Source organism: Hyla sarda, chromosome 4 (assembly GCF_029499605.1).
Source record: "Hyla sarda isolate aHylSar1 chromosome 4, aHylSar1.hap1, whole genome shotgun sequence".
Classification (NCBI taxonomy): Eukaryota; Metazoa; Chordata; class Amphibia; order Anura; family Hylidae; genus Hyla; species Hyla sarda.
In genome coordinates this window covers 357558023-357580517 of record NC_079192.1, presented here as the reverse complement: position 1 = coordinate 357580517, position 22495 = coordinate 357558023, and the positions used below count along the sequence as shown (strand labels likewise).

The 22495-nt window shown below is 43.4% G+C and overlaps 1 protein-coding gene across 2 annotated transcripts in view; it reads right to left on the bottom strand.

Moving 5' to 3' along the window:
• Positions 1-2470: 2470 nt before the first annotated feature.
• PCBD2 (pterin-4 alpha-carbinolamine dehydratase 2) overlaps positions 2471-22495 on the bottom strand; it is a 569567-nt gene continuing 549542 nt past the window's right edge. For both annotated transcript variants that reach the window (XM_056516639.1, XM_056516638.1), the window contains exons 3-4: positions 8782-8862; positions 2471-2591 (exon numbers count right to left, since the gene is read on the bottom strand). In XM_056516639.1, the coding sequence (XP_056372614.1) occupies positions 2499-2591; positions 8782-8862 (174 nt within the window). In that variant the 3' untranslated portion in view covers positions 2471-2498. The remainder of the gene's footprint in view (positions 2592-8781; positions 8863-22495) is intronic.

The window sequence follows — 22495 nt, the reverse complement described above, 5'->3', positions numbered from 1 at the left end:
GGGTAGGGGCTTCTCTTTGTCAGTTATCACTTAGATGTTAAGTAAGTTAGGGCACTTTTATCGCTCTGTTCCATTGACACGTTCCAACCAACGGCTGTTAACTGGAGCATGTTGTCTATTTCGGGTTCATATGAAGTAGGTTATACTTAGCCATTAATTCATGCATTACCTAACTGATGTATTTTTGCCCCCTTTCTATAGGATACCCTTCACGGCCAGCCAGGCACACCCCGGGCCGAATTCTCCATGCAAATGGTACCCTACTTACGGCGGTACATATAAGAATCCAACCACAAGTGGTGGTTAGCTGAAACAGTTAACCTAATTTGTGAGAGGAGTCTGGTCCTTAAATATCCACCTCATCCACACAGGTGCTGTCGACAGCATGCAAGGTGTCCCCACCCTCCCTCCCCTTTTTTTCTACAGTTACACTCAGGGTATCCCCCTTTCTATAGGATACCCTTCACGGCCAGCCAGGCACACCCCAGGCCGAATTCTCCATGCAAATGTTACCCTAGTTATGGTACATATAAGAATCCGACCGCAAACACAAATTTGGCATCAATAAAAAAATACAGATAATGGTACAAAAAATGAGCCCTCATGTCGCCGCTCTTATGGAAAATTGAAATAGTTATAGGTCGTCAAAATAGAGGGTTTTTAAACGTGCTAATTTGGTTAAAAAGTTTGCGATTTTTTTAAAGCGGTGCAATAATAGAAAAGTATATGTTCATGGGTATCATTTTAATTGTATTGACCCGCAGAATAAAATAAAACATGTCATTTTTACCGTAAATTGTACGGCGTGAAAACGGAACCTTCCAAAATTAGCAAAATTGCGGTTTTCTTTTCAGTTTTCCCACACAAATAGTTTTTTTTTTGTTGCGCCATACATTTTAGGGTAAAATTAGTGATGTAATTACAAAGAACAACTGGTCATGCGAAAAACAAGTCCTCATATTCATCTGTGGATGAAAATATAAAAGAGATATGATTTTTAGAAGGCGAGGACGAAAAAACGAAAACGCAAAAATAAAATTGACCTGGTCCTTAAATGGGCACTGTCAGATAAAAAAAAAAACTTAAATAAGTTGTAAAGCATGCAAAACCAATAGGTTTTGCAATATCTTTCATTAGAAAATTTTAACTAATTCAGGGTGAAAAAGCCAGTCAACTAGGGGTCCCCCCTCCATGCTTGGACACATGCCGTGTCCAGCGGTCATCACCTACGTCATGGACCCATCCTCTGATTGACAGCAGGTCCAGTGCTGGGAGCAAGAGTGTGCCCGGACCTCAGTGAGCCTCTGAGCAAGATGGGGAAGGCTCCCGTTGCAACAGCATCACCCCACATCCCGAGCATCCACCACATGGTAGTATGTTCATATATGTTTAGGGGGAGGGGGGCTGCCGACCGCTGCCCCCCCCGGACACCACCGATCCCCGGACATTTCCGCCCGACACCACAGCCAGACACTGCTGCCAGACACCCCCACCCGGGTTTGTCCTTTATAGTGTTACGGATGTGCAAGGCTAATTATCCTGGCCAGGCTGAGCAGGCAGATTACACCCCCGCAGGAGCTGCCGCCGCTGCTGACAGCCCGGAGGAGCGGGGCGGGCATAGTTGGAGGAGGTTAAGGGTACAGTAAACTGTCTGAAACTACAACTCCTAGCATGCCATGACAGTGTGAACATGCTGGGAATTTTAGCTTTGTTAATGCTAATGAAGATGAAACCATCTGCCTGCTCACATCTCCCCTAGCATTAGCAAAACTACAACTCCCAACATGCTCTGACAGTGTGGACATGCTGGGAGTTGTAGTCTTGCTAATGCTAGGGAAATGTGAGCAGACAGCATACTGAGGGAGGGGCGGAGACCTACACAGTGAGGCCATGCCCCCTCCCTTGGAGAGGAATTCAGACTAGTGAGCTAAAAGTGTACTAAAAAAATAAATAAAGGTGCTAGACACATAAAAATTGTACATGGTCAGGATTAGGTGTAGATTAGGAGTAATATATTTAAAAAAAATGTGTTGGATCTGACAGGTACGCTTTAAGGTCAAAATGGGCTTGGTCCTTAAGGTGTCAAAAAAAACTGTTTGAGATGATGTGAGCTGTGGGTGGAGCACATTTCTATAATATTCAGACCAGCCTGTTTGGCACCAACAACCATGCCACTTTCAAAGTCACTTAAATCCCTGTTGTTCCTCACACTGATGCTTGGTTTGAACATCCGCACGTTATCGACATGCCTAAATGCATTGAGTTGCTGTTATGTCATTGGCTGAATAGCTATTTGTGGAAAGAATAAATTGGTGTTCCAAGTGCAATTGCAAACAGGTGTCCCTAAAAAAGTGGCCAGTCAGTGTATAGTGTACCACTAAAGAGAGGGTGAAAATGTATGCACTTCTTATATCACCAAAAAATCTGTAAAAATTTTTTACACTTCCAGAAATAAAGAACTGCAATACACAAAACAATTAACTTGATTTATTAATTTATTAGGAGGTGGCAACTTTTTCAATAAACTGAGCAAGTTTCACATCTTTTTTGGTCAATTTCCCACAATCGTGAGTTGTCAGAGTTATTTTAACCTGCAAGAAGAAAGCACACACACATGAAATTACTTTTAGTATAGAACATACAAGCGCACATATTTTTGGCTAAAAACACTTGAAATTCTTTTAAATTAGGTGTAAGGATCAAATCAAGAAACTTGTATTCCATTTTAGGTTATTTTTGTCTATAATTAGCTATTTTGGTAGCTGACACACCAACGCCTCTGGTCTTCCATTTGTCACTGGCTTCTTCCTAGTTCATGTCACATGTTGAACTCCGAGAAATGTTCCTGCTAATCCAATCACTGGCTGCAGTGGTGTCCCATCTCAGTCAGTCATTGGCTGAGCAAGGGCAGTTTCTGGTGGTTGGCATGATGCAGGAACCAAGAAAAAGCGCTGACTAGTAGAGGATTGGGGGCATCGTTGTGTCAGCTGTAAGGGATAGAGGTATAGCGTAGCTTGTTTATTCTTTTCTGTATTTTTTTTTTACTTTAGACAACCAATTTAAAGGGGTAGCCCAGTGGTGAAAAACGTATCCCCTATCCTAAGGATAGGGGATAAGTTTCAGATCGCAGGGGGTCTGACCGCTGGGGCCCCCGCAATCTCCTGTACGGGGCCCTGGCTCGCTGGCCAGATAGTGGGTGTCGACCACCACACATAGCGGCAGCTGACACGTCCCCTCAATACATCATTATGGCAGAGACAGAGATTGCCGAAGGCAGTGCTCCGGCTTTGGCATAGAGTTGTATTGAGGGGGCATGTCAGCCGTCGCTCCGTGCCATGTTCAACACGCCCCCTTTCCGAGGGCTGCCGGGGCCCCGTACAGGAGATCGCAGGGGGCCCCAGTGGTTGGACCCCCCGCGATCTGAAATTTATCCCCTATACTTAGGATAGGGAAAAGTTTTTCACCACTGGATATATCTTTTAATGATAAATATATTGACACAGATGATTGTGAGGCACTGGAATTTATCTAAACTGCTGGACCAAACCTGAATGGAAGGTGATAAATATTCTGAATCTCCAGAATAAGCCAGTTGTAAATTAAGATATGGAAAATATCACCCTGATGTACTTTGTGTAAAGTTTGTGTCAGCTCATTGTTGGAATGACCCTTCTGGGCCACAGCCATGGTATAAAAATAAATGTCTGTACAGATTTTAAAGACATGCATCAATAGAAAAGTAAAATCATAACGCAAATTCTAAAATCTAGATATGTTCTAAAGTATAATGTAAAATGCTCAAATTATGTCTGTAATATGTTTTTAGGCCTCTAAACAATAACCATAGAGTTATACTGGATAGTAAATGTATTCTAAAATGTTCTGTATAATCTTCTTAGTCGTGCATAGTATAGAAACCGAATACCAGTTGCATTTAAAGTACTGGTGAAGAGTCATCTGGACATAGCATAATGCTGAGAAGTCACACAATATAGTGCCTAAACAACAACCTTCCTGAATTGATCAACTTACTGCAATGTCCTCACAAGCCAGGTCTTGCACAGAAAGGCCATTTAAGAGACTAGTCAACAAGATTTGATGCTGTATGCCTAAATGAATATTCCAATGTAACTTACATACAGTGCAGGCTATGTTCTAATTTTAATCTCTACATTATGCAGCAATGGGCAGATTATACAGGGGTATACTAATACCATGTGGTAAAATGTTATGGTGGTGGTTTACTTGCCAAAAACCTTATGATTTACAAAAACCTTATGGCATGCACAGTTTAAACTTTGATTTTAAAAAAATTCAGAATCCATTGCTTTACTCTGTTATATTGGGTCTCAAGTTACCACTTGAGGTTATCATCCCCAGTTGCATTGACAATTCAGCGTAATGGTTGCTACAATGGTCAGCTGTAACCTTGGGTTTATGGTTAGATTAAACATGTAGCAGCCATAAATTAGACATGTGCAACTCTTTACTTTATTCTTCCTTATCAGAATTATCAGAATTGTGAATATTCATTTGTACATATGACTGCATGTCTAGTTCTCTTGTCTATAGCTAGAATCCTGTGAAGTAGATATAAAAGCGTTACAGTAAGAAACAAGGCAGCATGACCAAGGTTTGAGTACTACATTCATCTTACTCTTGCAACATTTTGGTTATAGCAACCATTCTAATTAGTGAAATATAAGAGTGAAAAATGAGGTATACTGATTTTCATTGTGCTGCTTTTTTTTTCTTAGTGTGGATCTTTGGACATGGTTCGGTGAGGCTTGAACCTTATATTTTGTTTGCCTCATCCTTGGATGTTGACACTTCCCTTATTAATGTGTTACAAAACGCAGGAAAGTTGCCAGCATTGTGCTTGTTTGCCAATTCCAATAGCAGCAGAATTCAACCCAGGTTTATTATAGGATTAATAAAATGAGCATTTACGAGCAAGTTACTCAAAAGCACCCTGTACAAGCAGAGTAGTTAAAAAACAGAAGAGAGCTAAAGTGCAGGAACACCATGGGGACTGTTTCACCCACTGGATCGCTGATTGTTTGAACATGTGATGGGATATTCATACTACTTCTCCCTAATTTGCTAAACAAGCAGACTTATGTCATTTACAGGTGGAGCCATATTCTGTGATGTAGTTTTCAATGTTGGTAGGTATGTAGCAATAGTATAGTATAACCGTATGCTCTCCAGCTGCTAATGTGTGTAAACAAGTCTGTATCTGGTCTTCTATTCATGTCTGACTTATTTAGTATTAATAATAACACACAAATATTCTGTTATTTGCACCTTCGAACCCAGCCACATTAGCTAACTGATTCAAGGCCACATTCCTTGCTTCTGTGCAAAGGTGGGTGACCAAGGTAATTCATGGGGTTATTTCGATTAGTTATTTAGTGGGCGATTTAACCACAATGTACAAATATATGAATGGACAGTACAGAGATCTTTCTAATGATCTTTTTTTATACCTAGGCTAGTAACCATGACAAGGGGGTATCCTCTGCGTTTAGAGGAAAGAAGGTTTTACCATCATGACAAATGGGATTCCTTACTGTAAGAGTAGTGAGGCTATAGAATTCTCTGCCACATGATGTTGTGATGTCTTACTCAATAAACAAGTTCAACGGGGCCTGGATTTTTTCTGGAAAAATATATTACACGTTATGGATAATTGATTTATGAGGATAAGGGATGTTTCCCCTGTCGTGGGGCAATTGGCCTCAGTCTCATGGTGGGTTTGCCTTACTCTGGATCAACACTGTAAGATTGTAGGTTAAAGGAAATGTTACGCGGAACACTCCGGGTCCCTGCTCCTCCCCGGAGCGCTCGCGGCGTTCTCCTCTCTGCAGTGCCCGGTCAGACCCGCTGACCGGGAGCGCTGCACTGACATTCACGATGGGGATGCGATTCGCATAGCGGGACACGCCCGCTCGCGAATCGCATCCCAAGCCACTTACCCGTCCCGGTCCCCGGCTGTCACGTTCTGGCGCGCGCGGCTCCGCTCTCTAGGTCTCGCACGCGCCAGCTCTCTAAGATTTAAAGGGCCAGTGCACCAATGATTGGTGCCTGGCCCAATCAGTCTAATCAGCCTCCACCTGCTCCCTGTCTATTTAACCTCACTTCCCCTGCACTTCCTTGCCGGATCTTGTTGCCTTGTGCCAGAGAAAGCGTTTAGTGTTGTCCAAAGCCTGTGTTACAGATCTTCTGCTATTGCTATTGACTACAAACCTTGCCGCCTGCCCCGACCTTCTGCTATGTGTGACCTTGCCTCTGCCTAGTCCTTCTGTCCCACGCCTTCTCAGCAGTCAGCGAGGTTGAGCCGTTGCCGGTGGATACGACCTGGTTGCTACCGCCGCAGCAAGACCATCCGCTTTGAGGCGGGCTCTGGTGAAAACCAGTAGCAACCTAGAACCGGTCCACCGACACGGTCCACGCCAATCCCTCGCTGACACAGAGAATCCACATCCAGCTAGCCGAATCCTAACAGGAAAACTGTCAGCTTGTTCCCCCCCCCTAACCAGCGGTACTGGTTGGTAGTGTGGGGGATGCTGATCAGTTTGATGCCTACCATCCCCGGATCCGCCGTTCGGCTGAAATCTTCGATTTTCTGTATATGCTAATTAGGTGCTAACTGGCACAAGCAGTGTAACTGGCATCTCTGATGTCAGCGCCGCGTGTCCACAATGCCGCCCAACTCATCAATATTCCTCCCATCCGTTCGCCTCTCACTCTTCTCCCCGCTCTGTAATGAAGAGGGAGAGGCGGAGGGAGAGGAGGAATATTGATGAGCTGGGTGGCGCTGCGGACGAGCGGCACTGACGTCAGAGTGCCAGTAACCCGCCTGTGCCAGTTAACATCTAATTAGCATATACAGAAAATGGAAGATTTCGGCCGAACGGCGGGGCGGATCCGGGCATGGTAGGCATCAATCTGATCAGCATCCCCCGCACTACAAGCCAATACCACTATTTAGTGTGGGGGGAGTAAGCTGACAGTTTTCCTTTAAACTTGAGGGAGGTTTTTTGGCATGTCTAACTTTGTGTTCCTAAATCAGAAATCCACATGGAGCCTGTCTTCTCTGGGCACAGGTAAAAAAGGAGTCTCCCAGGAAAACCTATATGGCAAGGTGTTCTTGTAAACAAAGCCAACCCACAGGAGGAATTGAAAAGGGCTGAGAAACACAATAAAACCATTGCAAGGGACACCATTGCTCTTTCTCCTCCAGCCAGTGACCACAAAAACTGTCATTTTTGTACAAACTGAGATAAAGCTGTAGTTATACTTCAAAAAAATATAATTTAGTGCTCATATTACAAATTATAACCATAAATGAGAAATTTCACTTATGTTTTTTCACTTATCTAGAGATTTATTGTGTAGCAACCAAGTACAGCTTACCTTTCATATCTGGAGAGCAGGTTGGAAATTAAAAAAGGGGCTCCATAGTTATCAACAATCTAAAAAGCCCCCTAAATGTTTCTGAAACATCCCCAACCCCAGTATTGTGCTGGCAAAGTCAGGTCTGTTGGCTATTATTAGAGCTCTGGTTGCTATGGCAAAGAAGGCAGTGTTCTTATTAGACAAAAGTGAGGTTCAACTGACGAAGAAACAAGGAGATAAGAAAAGCAAAGAGGAAAGAAGGTTTCACCATCACCACAGACGTTGATTCTTTACTGTTAGAGCAGTGAGACTATGGAACTCTCTGCTACATGTAGTTGAGATGTCTGACTCACTAAATTCAAGAGGGATAGAATGTTTTTTAATAATATTACAGGTTATGGTTAGGATGAGTAATAATTAGTGTTGGGCGCGAATATTCGCAATGCGAATATTTATCGCATATTCACGGATTCGCGCATATTGATCCCTCCCTTCTTTTAGCTCTTTTATCATGCAATATTACGCATGCGCATGCAAATTTTATGGTGAATGCGCATGCAAATTTTATGGTGCATAGGAAAAAAAGGCTGCGAATATTGCGAATATGCAAATTTTGAAAATATATGACGAATATTCGTCCATATATTCGCAAAATATCGTGAATTGAATATGGCCTATGCCGCTCAACAATAGCAATAATATTACAGGTTAGAGATACTAGAATTATGGGGATAGAATGTTGATCCAGGGATTTATTCTGATCGCCATACTGGGGTCAGGAAGGAATTTTTCCTTTGTCATGTAGTAATTGGTATCAGCCTCGTTGGGGGGGTTGCCTTCTTTTGGTAGGGTTAGGTTTAGGTTGAATTCAATGGACTCTTGTCAACCTTTCAAACTAGGTTACTATGTTCAAACTATGTTACATTTATATGACAACTCATTAAATAAGGTTAACAAGGGGAGTGGCTGAAAATCTGCCCATTTGGCACAACACATTTACTGTCATATTTCCAGGATACAGTCAAAAGAACTACTTATCGCTGACTGCAGTAAAGTCAAAGGAGGATGAGTTTATATTACACATATAGTTGCCAGCATGGAACACTGTGCCAGTATATTAACTGATAGAAGCTGTTGCTATGCTATGTCCGACTGAACATACTGATCGTGCAAAGGTGACAAATTTATTCTGACATTTAACAACTATTCCTGTGTTGTAACTTTGCATGTGCCAGCACGGGACCTTGTAGATCTGAGCAGTGAAAGTCTTAGCAGGAAGCCATATTCCCATCTGAGCAACAAAACCCAGTAAAGTGATACCATGAAAAAATGCACCAGTGGTTTAAGCTAAGGTGATGGAATAAAAATGTAATGAATTACCTTGTTGTACACATTAAACCATTCTGGGTGGTGATTCATTTTTTCTGCTTGCAGGGACACACGAGTCATAAACCCAAAGGCCTTTAAGAAACAAAAATTATACAGACATTAAGCTAACATTGGAACACTGTTAATTGGAGGAATTTCTTGCATGCCTCAAATATATATTATATATTTAGTGAATATACATACAGTGGGGCATCATACATATACCTTAACTATGAGAGACATAATCACATTGTTTGATTTTTAAAGAATTTATTTGCAAATTATGGTGGCAAATAATTATTTGGTCAATAACAAAAGTTCATCTCAATACTTTGTCATATACCCTTTGTTGGCAATGACTGAGGTCAAACATTTTCTGTAAGTCTTCACAAGGTTTACACACAATGTTGCTGATCTCCTCTAGAGCAGTGATTTTTTGGGGCTGTTGCTGGGCAACACAGAATTTCAACTCCCTCCAAAGGTTTTCTATGGGGTTGAGATCTGGAGACTGGCTAGGCCACTCCAGGACCTTGAAATGCTTCTCACAAAGCCACTCCTTCATTGCCCGGGCAGTGTGTTTGGGATCATTGTCATGCTGAAAGACCCAGCCACGTTTCATCTTCAATGCCCTTGCTGATGGAAGGAGGTTTTCACTCAAAATCTGACGATATATGGCCCTATTCATTCTTTCCTTTCCACGGATCAGTCGTCCTGGTTTCTTTGCTGAAAAACAGCCCCAAAGCAAGATGTTTCCACCCCCATTCTTCACAGTAGGTATGGTGTTCTTTGGATGCAACTCAGCATTCTTCTCCTCCAAACACGACAAGTTGAGTTTATACCAAAAAGTTCTACTTTTGTTTCATCTGAAAATATTACATTCTCACAATCCTCTTCTGGATCATCCAAATGCTCTCTGGCAAAATTCAGACAGGCCGGACATGTACTGGCTTAAGCAGGGGGACACGTCTGGCACTGCATGGTTTGAGTCCCTGGCGGCATAGAGTGTTACTGATGGTAGCCTTTTTGCTCACTGTTCTTGTGATCATTTTAACACCACAGAGTGAGATCTTGCATGGAGCCCCATATCGAGAGAGATTATCAGTGGTCTGTATGTCTTCCATTTTCTAATAATTGCTCCCACAGTTGATTTCTTCACACCAAGCTGCTTGCCTATTGCAGATTCAGTCTTCCCAGCCTGGTGCAGGTCTACAATTTTGTTTCTTTTGTCCTTCGAGAGCTCTTTGGTCTTGGCCATAGTGGAGTTTGGAGTGTAACTGTTTGAGGTTGTTGACAGGTGTCCTTTATACTGATGACAAATTCAAACAGGTGCAATTAATACAGGTAATGAGTGGAGACCCAGGGCGCCGGGCGGGGACCGGACCAGGGTGACTGTTGATATCTATCAGCAGGCACCCCGTGCAAATGCCCTGGGGGGGTCTTGACCCCCACATGTCGGTGATCGCCTGTGAATTCACCGGCGATATGTGGTAATTCCGTATCTATGGGGAGGTGGCGATTTCCTCACCCCCCCCCCCCCCAGCAGCTCTGATATTGGCTGAACGATCGTCCGACCAAGAGCAGCAGGGGAGGGGTTAATGTCCCCTTCTCCCAGCTCTGCTAGCCCACTGCCTTTAGTCAGCAGGCAGAGCTGTGAGAAGGAGCCAGGGACCCCCCCCCCCTCTGTGAAGATTGTGAGCAGGGACAGGTAGGAGGTTAAAAATAGAAAAAAATTAGAAATAAATATCCCCCCCCCCGACCCCTGATAGGTCCTCAAGGGTCAGCCACAGTTTTTTCAGCATGACCCTGGTCCTATTATTCAGGACGCTGCATTTGGCCCCCCGTTTTATTATTATTAATTTTATTTTTACAACGGTGTGTGAATTATAATCACACACCGTTATATAAAGTATACACCAAACACACACACACTACGTACTCCCCCCCCCCCCCCCCAAAATCTTGGAAGGCATTTTTTTCCCATTACCCTTTGTTAAATTTTAAAATTTGGAGGAAAACTAGCATTTTAGTGAAAAAAAAAAATAATTTACACATCCAACTTTAACGAAAAGTCGTCAAACACCTGTGGGGTGTTAAGGCTCACTGTACCCCTTGTTACATTCCTTGAGGGGTGTAGTTTACAAAATAGTATGCCATGTGGGTATTTTATTTATTTTTTTTGCTGTTCTGGCAGCATAGGGGCTTCTTAACCCCTTAACGACCAAGGACGTATATTTACGTCCTTAGCCGACTCCCACGATATAACGCAGGGTCACGCTGTGACCATACTTCATATCGGGTCGGTCCCGGCATGTATCTGAAGCCGGGATCCGGGGCAGTGATCGCGGTGCCGCGCGCTATTAACCCTTTAGACGCGGCGTTCAAAGTGGAACGCCGCGTCTAAAACGAAAGTGAAAGCTGCCCGGCTGCTCAGTGGGGCTGATCGGGACCACCGCAGTAAAAATGTGGTGTCCCGATCAGCTGGGACACGAGCGGTGGTCCTCTTACCTGCCTTCGGCAAGTCCCTTCGGCGATTGATTGCTCCAAGCCTGAGATACAGGCTTGAGCAATCGACCGCCGATAACACTGATCACTGCAAAGCTATGCCTTTGCAGTGAACAGTGCTGGCAATCAGTATGTGCAGTGCTATAGGTCTCTATGGGAGCTATAACACTGCAAAAAAAAAAGTGTAAAAAAAAAAAAGATAATAAATGTGATTTAACCCTTTCCTTAATAAAAGTTCAAATCACCCCCTTTTCCCATAAAAAAAAAAACACCAAGTAAATTAAAATAAATATAAACATATGTGGTATCGCCGCGTGCGTAAATGTCCGAACTATAAAAATGTATCATTAATTAAACCACACGTCAATGGCGTATGCGCAAAAAATTTCAAAGTCCAAAATAAGGTATTTTTGGTCGTTTTTTATATATATGATTTTTTTCCATTTTGCTGTGATTTTTGGGTAAAATTACTGATGTCACTGCAAAGTACAATATACACCTGTTAAATTTTTTTTAATTTTCACATGAAATTCAAGCTCAAAATAGCCACCACTAGGGGTCGCCTGTCTTTTAGCCAGACAGACTAGTCTAGATTTTACAGCATACTGGATACCGGCCGTAAAGCATACCGGTATCCAGTATTGGAGATTTTTATTGTGTATGCAAAACTACAGATAAAGGATGTTTGGACATGCTGGGAGCTGTAGTTTTAAAACAGCTGGAGGCAACACTGCTCTAACACAGTTATTTACAAACATTGCAGCTTTATTTGTTACTAAACTACAACTCCCAGCAAGCTGAAATAGTCAAAGCTTTCTCGGACTCCTGAATGACAAAGAAGTTGATCAGACATTCAGGAGTCTATGAAAGATGAATGACACACATAGTGACAGCTATGCTAGGAGAAGATAAAACAGATAGAACATGTATGTATTCATAAAAATGCTGTACTTTTATCTAAAAAATCCTTGCACTAATTTTATAAAGATCTACTCTTATATTTATACATTTTATTCTGTTATGAATTCACCATATGTCTTCTGATTACTGCAGGCAAGCTCCAAGTATCTTCCTTTGTGTAACATGTACAGCATAAAACCAGAGAGGAAAGGGCTACAGAGTAGAGAGTACTGATTGGCTGACTGCCCAGGCTTGCTCCTGGGAGGGAGACAGACTGACACGCCCCCTCCAGCCTGCACAATGAAAAAGTAACTCACCCGCAGATATATGTTTATATCTCTGGATATATAGGTCCGAGACACATACAAATGATATGCACATGATCAGGATTGGGTCCTGAGTAACATATCACTTTTTTTTCTTTTTTTGCACTATGACAGGTACGCTTTAAGGGGTTAAATGTGACATGCCCCCCAAAAAACATTTCAGAAAAACTCTTCAAAATCCCACTGTCGATCCTTCCCTTCTGAGCCTTGTAATGCACCCACAGAGTCCTTGACTTAAACATATGAGGTATTTCCTTACTCAAGAGAAATTGGATTACAAAGTTTAGGAAGATTTCTCTCCTTTTACCCCTTGTAAAAATTCAAAAACTGGGTCTACAAGAACATGTGAGTTTAAAAAATGAAGATTTTTGAATGTCATTTTGGATACTTTAAAGGGTGCAGATTTTATTTATTTGGGGTCATTTATGGGGTATTTCTAATATGAAGGCCCTTCAAATCTACTTCAAAACTGAACTGGTCCCTGAAAAATTTGGATTTTGTAAATTTTGTGAAAAAATTGAAAATTGCTGCTTAACTTTGAAGCCCTCTGATATCTTCCAAAAGTAAAAACATGTCAACTTTATGATGCAATCATATTTTTTCATAAAATTTTGGAATTTTTCACCAAGAAACGATCCAAGTATCGATAACATTTTACCACTAACATAAAGTAGAATATCGGAATGAGAATGAAAGGTAAAAGCATCCCAGAGTTATTAATGCTTAAAGTGAAAGTGGTCAGATGTTCAAAAAATGGCCGGGTCCTACAGTGAAAATTGTCTGGGTCCTTAACCCCTTAAGGACCAGGCCATTTTATACCTTAAGGACCGGAGCGTTTTTTGCAATTCTGACCACTGTCACTTTAAACATTAATAACTCTGGAATGCTTTTAGTTATCATTCTGATTCTGAGATAGTTTTTTCCTGACATATTCTACTTTAACTTAGTGGTAAAATTTTATGGTAACTTGCATCCTTTCTTGGTGAAAAATCCCAAAATTTTATGAAAAAAATTAAAATTTTGCATTTTTCTAACTTTGAAGCTCTCTGCTTGTAAGGAAAATGGATATTCAAAATATATTTTTTTGGGGTTCACATATACAATATGTCTACTTTATGTTTGCATCATAAAATGTATGAGTTTTTACATTTGGAAGACACCAGAGGGCTTCAAAGTTCAGCAGCAATTTTGAAATTTTTCACAAAATTTTCAAACTCACTATTTTTCAGGGACCAGTTCAGTTTTGAAGTGGATTTGAAGGGTCTTCATATTAGAAATACCCCATAAAAGACCCCATTATAAAAACTACACCCCCCAAAGTATTCAAAATGACATTCAGTAAGTGTATTAACCCTTTAGGTGTTTCACAGGATTAGCAACAAAGTGAAGGAGAAAATTCAAAATCTTAATTTTTTACACTCGCATATTCTTGTAGACCCAATTTTTTAATTTTTGCAAGGGGTAAAAAGGAGAAAATTTTTACTTGCATTTGAAACCCAATTTCTCTCGAGTAAGCACATACCTCATATGTCTATGTTAATTGTTCGGCGGGCAGTAGAGGGCTAAGAAGGGAAGGAGCGACAAATGGTTTTTGGGGGGCATGCCGCATTTAGGAAGCCCCTATGGTGCCAGGACAGCAAAAAAAAAAAAAAAACACATGGCATACCATTTTGGAAACTAGACCCCTCAGGGAACGTAACAAGGGGTAAAGTGAACCTTAATACCCTACAGGTGATTCACAACTTTTGCATATGTAAAAAAAATATATATATTTTTTACCTAAAATGCTTGGTTTCCCAAAAATTTTAAATTTTTAAAAAGGGTAATAGCGGAAAATACCCCCAAAATTTGAAGCCCAATTTCTCCCGATTCAGAAAACACCCCATATGGGGGTGAAAAGTGCTCTGCTGGCGCACTACAGGTCTCAGAAGAGAAGGAGTAACATTTGGCTTTTTGAAAGCAAATTTTGCTCTGGGGGCATGCCGCATTTAGGAAGCCCCTATGGTGCCAGGACAGCAAAAAAAAAAAAAACACATGGCATACCATTTTGGAAACTAGACCCCTCAGGGAACGTAACAAGGGGTAAAGTGAACCTTAATACCCTACAGGTGATTCACGACTTTTGCATATGTAAAAAAAAATATATATATTTTTTACCTAAAATGCTTGGTTTCCCAAAAATTTTACATTTTTAAAAAGGGTAATAGCGGAAAATACCCCCCAAAATTTGAATCCCAATTTCTCCCGATTCAGAAAACACCCCATATGGGGGTGAAAAGTGCTCTGCTGGCGCACTACAGGTCTCAGAAGAGAAGGAGTAACATTTGGCTTTTTGAAAGCAAATTTTGCTCTGGGGGCATGCCGCATTTAGGAAGCCCCTATGGTGCTAGGACAGCAAAAAAAAAAAAAACACATGGCATACCATTTTGGAAACTAGACCCCTCAGAGAACGTAACAAGGGGTAAAGTGAACCTTAATACCCTACAGGTGATTCACGACTTTTGCATATGTAAAAAAAATATATATTTTTTTTACCTAAAATGCTTGGTTTCCCAAAAATTTTACATTTTTAAAAAGGGTAATAGCGGAAAATACCCCCCAAAATTTGAAGCCCAATTTCTCCCAATTCAGAAAACACCCCATATGGGGGTGAAAAGTGCTCTGCTGGCGCACTACAGATCTCAGAAGAGAAGGAGTCACATTTGGCTTTTTGAAAGCGAATTTTGCTCTGGGGGCATGCCGCATTTAGGAAGCCCCTATGGTGCCAGGACAGCAAAAAAAAAAAACACATGGCATACCATTTTGGAAACTAGACCCCTCGGGGAACGTAACAAGGGGTAATTTGAACCTTAATACCCTACAGGTGTTTCACGACTTTTGCATATGTAAAAAAATATATATTTTTTTTACCTAAAATGCTTGTTTCCCCAAAAAATTTACATTTTTTAAAAGGGTAATAGCAGAAAATACCCCACAAAATTTGTTAGGCAATTTCTCCCGAGTACGGCGATACCCCATATGTGGCCCTAAACTGTTGCCTTGAAATACGACAGGGCTTCTAAAGTGAGAGCGCCATGCGCATTTGAGGCCTAAATTAGGGACTTGCATAGGGGTGGACATAGGGGTATTCTACGCCAGTGATTCCCAAACAGGGTGCCTCCAGCTGTTGTAAAACTCCCAGCATGCCTGGACAGTCAACGGCTGTCCGACAATACTGGGAGTTGTTGTTTTGCAACAGCTGGAGGCTCCGTTTTGGAAACAGTGGCGTACCAAACGTTTTTCATTTTTATTGGGGAGGGGGGCTGTGTAGGGGTATGTGTATACGTAGTGTTTTTTTACTTTTTATTTTATTGTGTGTTAGTGTAATGTTTTTAGGGTACAGTCGCACGGGCGGGGGTTCACAGTAGTTTCTCGCTGGCAGTTTGAGCTGCGGCAGAAATTTTGCCGCACCTCAAACTTGCAGCCGGATACTTACTGTAATCCTCCGCCCATGTGAGTGTACCCTGTACATTCACATTGGGGGGGGGGGGAAACATCCAGCTGTTGCAAAACTACAACTCCCAGCATGTACGGTCTATCAGTGCATGCTGGGAGTTGTAGTTTTGCAACAGCTGGAGGCACTCTGGTTGTGAAACACCGAGTTTGGTAACAAACTCAGTGTTTTGCAACCACTGTGCCTTCAGCTGTTGCAAAAGCTACAACCCCCAGCATGTACGGACAGCGGAAGGGCATGCTGGGTCTTGTAGTTATGCAACAGCTGGAGGCATACTACTTTGGCTGGGGATGCTGGGGATTGTAGTTATGCAACAGCTGGAGACACACTGGTTTGCTACTTAACTCAGTGTGCCTTCAGCTGTTGCAAAACTACAACTCTCAGCAGTCACCAACAGCCAACGGGCATGCTGGGAGTTGTAGTTATGCAACCACCAGATGCACCACTACAACTCCCAGCATGCACTTTAGCTGATTGTGCAAGCTGGGAGTTGAAGTTATACAACAGCTGAAGGTACACTTTTCCATAGAAAGAATCTGCCTCCAGCTGTTGCAAAACTACAAGTCCCAGCATGCCCATAAGGGAATGCTGGGAGTTGTGGTGGTCTGCCTCCTGCTGTTGCATAACTACAGCTCCCAGCATGCCCTTTTTGCATGCTGGGAGCTGTTGCTAAGCAACAGCAGGAGGCTGTCACTCACCTCCAACGATCCTCGCCGCACAGGTCAGTCCCTCGTCGTCGCCGCCGCCACTGCTCCTGGGGCCCCGATCCCAACATTGACGCCGGGGATCGGGGTCCCCAGCACCCAGGGTGCACGTCCCGCACCCGCTCACGTCCTCCGGAAGAGGGGCGGAGCGGGTTGCGGGAGTGACACCCGCAGCAGGTGCCCTGATTGGTCGGCCGGTAATCCGGCCGATGAATCAGGGCGATCGTGAGGTGGCACCAGTGCCACCTCACCCCTGCTGGGTCTGGCTGTTCGGGGCCGTCTCTGACGGCCCCGATCAGCCAATAATTCCGGGTCATCGGGTCACTGGAGACCCGATTGACCCGGAATCCGCCGCAGATCGCTGGACTGAATTGTCCAGCGATCTGCGGCCATCGCCGACATGGGGGTCATAATGACCCCCCTGGGCGATATGCCCCGATGCCTTCTGAACGATTTCAGCAGGCATCGGGCACCGGCTCCGCTCCAGATGGTTTCGGGGGGCCGGTAAAACACATGACGTCCTCATACGTCATGTGTCCTTAAGGACTCGGAAATGGAGACGTATGAGAACGTAATGTGTCCTTAAGGGGTTAAAGGGGTACTCCGCCCCTAGACATCTTATCCCCTATCCAAAGGATAGGGGATAAGATGTCAGATCACCGGGGTCCCACTGCTGGGGACCCCGGGGATCACTGGTGCAGCACCCCGCTATCATTACTGCGCAGAGCGAGATCCCTCTGCATGTAATGACGGGCAATACAGGGGCCGGAGCATAGTTACGTCACGGCTCCACCCCTCGTGACGTCACTGCACGCCCCCGTCAATGCAAGTCAATAGACGTCACGTTACTCCGGCCCCTGTATCGCCCGTCATTATTTTGGACTCCATTAATGTCCCTTTTTGTTTAGTACATCTCCAGAACGTATCGTTTTCACTTGGATACATGTTTTTCATTTGTGTTGGGGGGAGGTACCATCTATATATCATTTTTCTTGAATTTTCCAAATAACTAGAACATTTAGATAATTTTATCGGTAGGCGATATGTTTGACGCCATTGCTCCTCAGAGATGCATTTTCCCAGATCCCTCTCCCACTTTAATTTAAAGGGTAGCTCCAACCATCCTATATATTTTTTTTTTGCTAGCTCGTTCCCCCCCCCCCCCCCCTGCTATGGCACTAGAGGAAGCTAAGGTGTTCCTGTCTATCCGTGTACCTGATTCTGCTACTGTGCCGCCTGCCCTGACCTATAGCTATCCTGACCACGCCTTGTCTTATATTTCTGCACCACGCTTCATCCCAGCCTGCCGCAGCAAGACCATCCTGCTCACCTCATCATCAACACAGGCCAAAGGATCCACCACCTGCCGTGACCCTTACAGTAAGATCCAAGGCCTCTGCTAGATGTTTTGGATCTGTCCACCATCAAGGCTCAACAGTCGCAGCAGTTAGCTCTTCAAGCGCAACAGCTGAATCAACATTCCGCTCAGCAGCAACAGCAGCAGCAACCTGTTCCTGAGCCTCCTCCTGTGTCAGCTGTTTCTTCCGGGTCCAAGCTTCGCTTATCCTTGCCCACAAAGTTTGACAGAGATCCCAAGCTGTGTAGAGGCAGTGTTCTATGCATCTAGAACTCATGACGAATCAGTTCCCAACGGAGCGTGCTAAAGTGGCATTTGTGGTAAATTTACTGTCTGGAAAAGCTTAAGCCTGGGCTACTCCTCTCTGGGATTTTAATGATCCGGTCTCCTCGAACCTGCCGGCCTTCCTTGTAGAATTCCGCGAAGTATTTGAAGAACCCACGCGAGCCTCCTCTGCCGAGACGGCTCTTCTGACTCTTAGTCGAGGTAACTCCTCTGGGGACGACTATGCTGTTCAATTCCGCACACTGGCTTCTAAACTGGCTTGGAATGGGAAAGCCTTGCGTGCCACCTTTAAAAATGGACTCTCCAGTAGAATCAAGGATTTTCTCTCTGCTCAAGATCCTCCGACTAACTTGACTGAACTTATCCATTTAGCCACCCAAATTCCCTTGTGTTTTGCCGGAGGCAGGAAGAACTTAATTTGGAAAGAGAACCTGCCCGAACACGGCGATTACCCCGACTTAATCCTGTGTTCCAACCTTCACCTCTTCCGTCTTCTTTGCCTCCTGCCGAGGGAATGCAGGTGGATCGCTTTTGCCTAACGCACCAGGAAAAATTCCATCGACGCAATGAGAATTTGTGCCTATTGTTAGGTAACCGTCCTCGGGATTCATTCTGGGATCGTCCTGGACCACGCCACAGGATGCGTTTCTTCTCAATAAACCAGCAAACAAACATTTATCATGCAAATCTGGCACCTTGCCAGTTTTATTAGACAGGTTGCAGGGAAAAAAATAAGCAAAAAGCAGGAACAAACAAAATCCTAGACCGTCTGGTCACTGACTAAACAGATCAGGTTGTCCTGACTAACAACCGCTGAGCTTCCCTCAGCCGGTTAAACATATGTCCCCTGCAACATTCTACTCACAATTCATGTCACTCTTTGAGCCACTCATAGCTTGGGCTGTGTACTCCTCAGCAGGCTCTGTCTCTCCCCTACAGCCCACTTGCTGTCTCCTAGGAAGAGCCCAGATTAGACTGACTGTCCATCTTATATACACACCTCCCTTCCCTCCTGCCTCATTAATTAAGAAGCAGGTGAGATTCTCCAGGGTTAGCCAAGGAAATACAGCCTTTCATTGCCACCTCATCACACTATATTGTGCCAGTCCGGAGCACTTTCTCAAAGACTGTTCTATACATCCTCCGTGTCCAGGAGAACGCTTGCATATTGGACAAGTAAGATTGGCGTCCCTAGATGTGAATATTAACTCTCCTCGTTTGACCATTACAGTTCAGGTCCACACTTCTTCCAAGACGTCTTTCAACTCTTCTGCATTTTTGGACCCTTGTTCCTCTGGCAACTTCATTGGTGCCTCCCTGGTCCAGAAACTTAGTCTTCCAGTGACTCGTCTTGCCAAGCCCTTGTACATCTCCTCTGTTAATGGACAAAATCTGAACTGTAAGGTGCTATACCATACTGAACCTATCATCATGCAAGTAGGAGATTTGCATAAGGAAAACATTGAGTTCTATGTGCTACCACATTGTACTTCGGAGTTTCTTCTTGGACTTCCTTGGCTTAAACATCATTCTCCTCAAATAGACTGGAAATCTGGTGAAATCACATTTTGTGTACAGTATTGTCAAAATCAAAAACTATTCAACCGATCTCCCGGCATTACTGGTGGCCGCACCTTGAACGCGATGTCGCAGATTTTGTTCGTTCCTGCATTACCTGTGCCCGTAACAAAACTATTCTACAGAAACCTGCGGACCACGTACAGCCTTTGCCCCCTCCTGAAACCCTCCAAGAAGAGGGGGAGACCAAAGAGAAGGGGTACTTGAACGTCGACACTCTGGCCAGACACGCTGGCCGTGAGCGGTCTCCTCTCATGTCCCCACAGCCGGTGGGGCTGGGATTCGCATCGCGGGACGCGCTTGCATGCGAATTCCGGCCCGTCACTCACCTCCCTGGTCCTCCGTGTTCTCAGTCCCGGCGCGCGTGCCCCTGCATCCCAGGGCACGTGTGGAGCTCTGGCACGTGTGGAGCTCTGTGATTTAAAGCGCCAGTACACCCTAATTAGTGTCATCATCTGCACCCTGTCTATAAGTATCTGCACCTCCCCCTGCCCTGTGCTGGATCTTTGTTGCCCCAGTGCCTGAGAGAAAGCTACTGTGTTCCTGTCTATCCGTGTACCTGATTCTTGTTCCGTGATCTGACCCTGCTACTGTGCCGCCTGCCCTGACCTACAGCTATCCTGACCATGTCTTATCCTTCTGTACCACTCCTCATCCCAGCTAACTGTGTGGACAAGTCGTGCCAGGGTGCCGCCTGCCGCAGCAATTAGCACCTCGGCCCTTGATAAAGCCGGTTAACGGCCGGTGAAATGTCGGGAGGGGGGGTGTCTGTGTGTACCTTTTTAACAGCAGCATTGGGACAGAATAACATAAAGAGAACTGAATAAAAGGAAAATAATCCTATAAAGTTGAGATTTCCTCGGAAATAGAGAGATCGCCTTGAAGAAAACGGGAATATAATAATTAAAACCCGAAACTGAACCAATGACTGTGGTTTTAACCCACATTAATTTTGTTTTCTCACAAATCACCTTTTAAATTAGAAGAATAAAAGCTACATTTTAAATTCAGTGTTCCCGAGTTTGGGAAATTAGTCCCAGGAGGGCACAAGCCTGAGTGGGAATTTGAGATTAATGCGTGCCGCAGCAAGACCATCCCGCTTTGCGGCGGGCTCTGGTGAAAACCAGCGGCACCTTAGACTCCACTCCCTGGCACGGCTCACGTCATCATCCACACAGGCCAAGAGGATACACCACCTGCCGTGACCCTTACAACTCTCATCTTTAAATTTCAATATTAAATGCCTTAAAGGGGTACTCCGGTGGAAAATATATATATTTTTTTTTAAATGAACTGATGCCAGAAAGTTAAGCAGATTTGTAAATTACTTCTGTTAAAAAATTTTACTCTTCCAGTACTTTTTAGCAGCTGTAAGCTATAGAGGAAATTCTTTCTTTTTTAATTTATTTTTTGTCTTGTCCACAGTGCTCTCTGCTGACTCCTATGTCCATGTCAGGAACTGTCAAGAACAGCATAGGTTTTCTATGGGGATTTTCTCTTGCTCTGGACAGTTCCTGATACAGGCATCAGGTGTCAGCAGAGAGCACTGTGGACAAGACAAGAAATAAATTCAAAAAGAAAAGAATTTCCTCTGTAGCATACAGCTGCTAAAAAGTACTGGAAGGGTAAAGATTTTTTAATATGAGTCATTTACAAATCTGTTTAACTTTCTGGCACCAGTTGATTTAAAAAAAAAAATTCCACCGGAGTACCCTTTTCACTGGAGGTATTTAAAAAAAACTCATTTGACGGGATATCAAATATTTTACTGATTTCAGTAAAGGATACAGTAACAGTTTACCACTCATCACTAAGTCATTCATTCCCTTTATTCAATTTTCCCTCAAGAGACGAAAATCAGTATAGGGTAATAGATATTCTATAGCTGATAGGGGTATATTCATAGATCTTCAAGGAGACATCATTATTTTCCTTAGCATATACCCCCATATTTGTAAAGAAGCTTTAATAGTTGAGTATGTCATGATCTCCCCCTCACCTGTAAGGGCTATTCCCCATAATATCCTTTGTAAATCTGAGCCCCCTAATAATTCTATTTCTATTTCTACCCATTGAGGGATAATGTGTTTGCATGCCACCAGTGTTTCAATTGTAACAATATAGTCACTCTATAAGAAGTGATCAAATCCTTTTTCAATTGGAAGAAAAAGTATTTTCCTATTTACCCTCGCCTTTTTTATGTGCCTGGGGAAGTGTTTGTAACTTCTGCAGTGTACTCAAAGGATATATAATCGGTAAGTTCCTAAACAAATAAAAAATTTTAGGTAGCATAAAAATTTTCGTAATTACCAACCTTCCCATTAGAGATTAGCAAACTTCTGAAAAATTTGACTCGGCTGATTCGCAGAATTTTGAAAAAAAATTCAGTTCGGACCGAATTTATTTGCAGTGAATCGCTATTAAAAACGGCTATTTCTGGCCTACAGAGAGCCTCAATAGGGGTGTAGAGCACTTTGCCTTGTCCTAACACGCATAGGGAGTGTGCTGTGTTAGTGGAATAATACTGTTATTCAGTATGACATGCAAATTACAGGCACTGCTACAGAGCGTCGATGTGGAG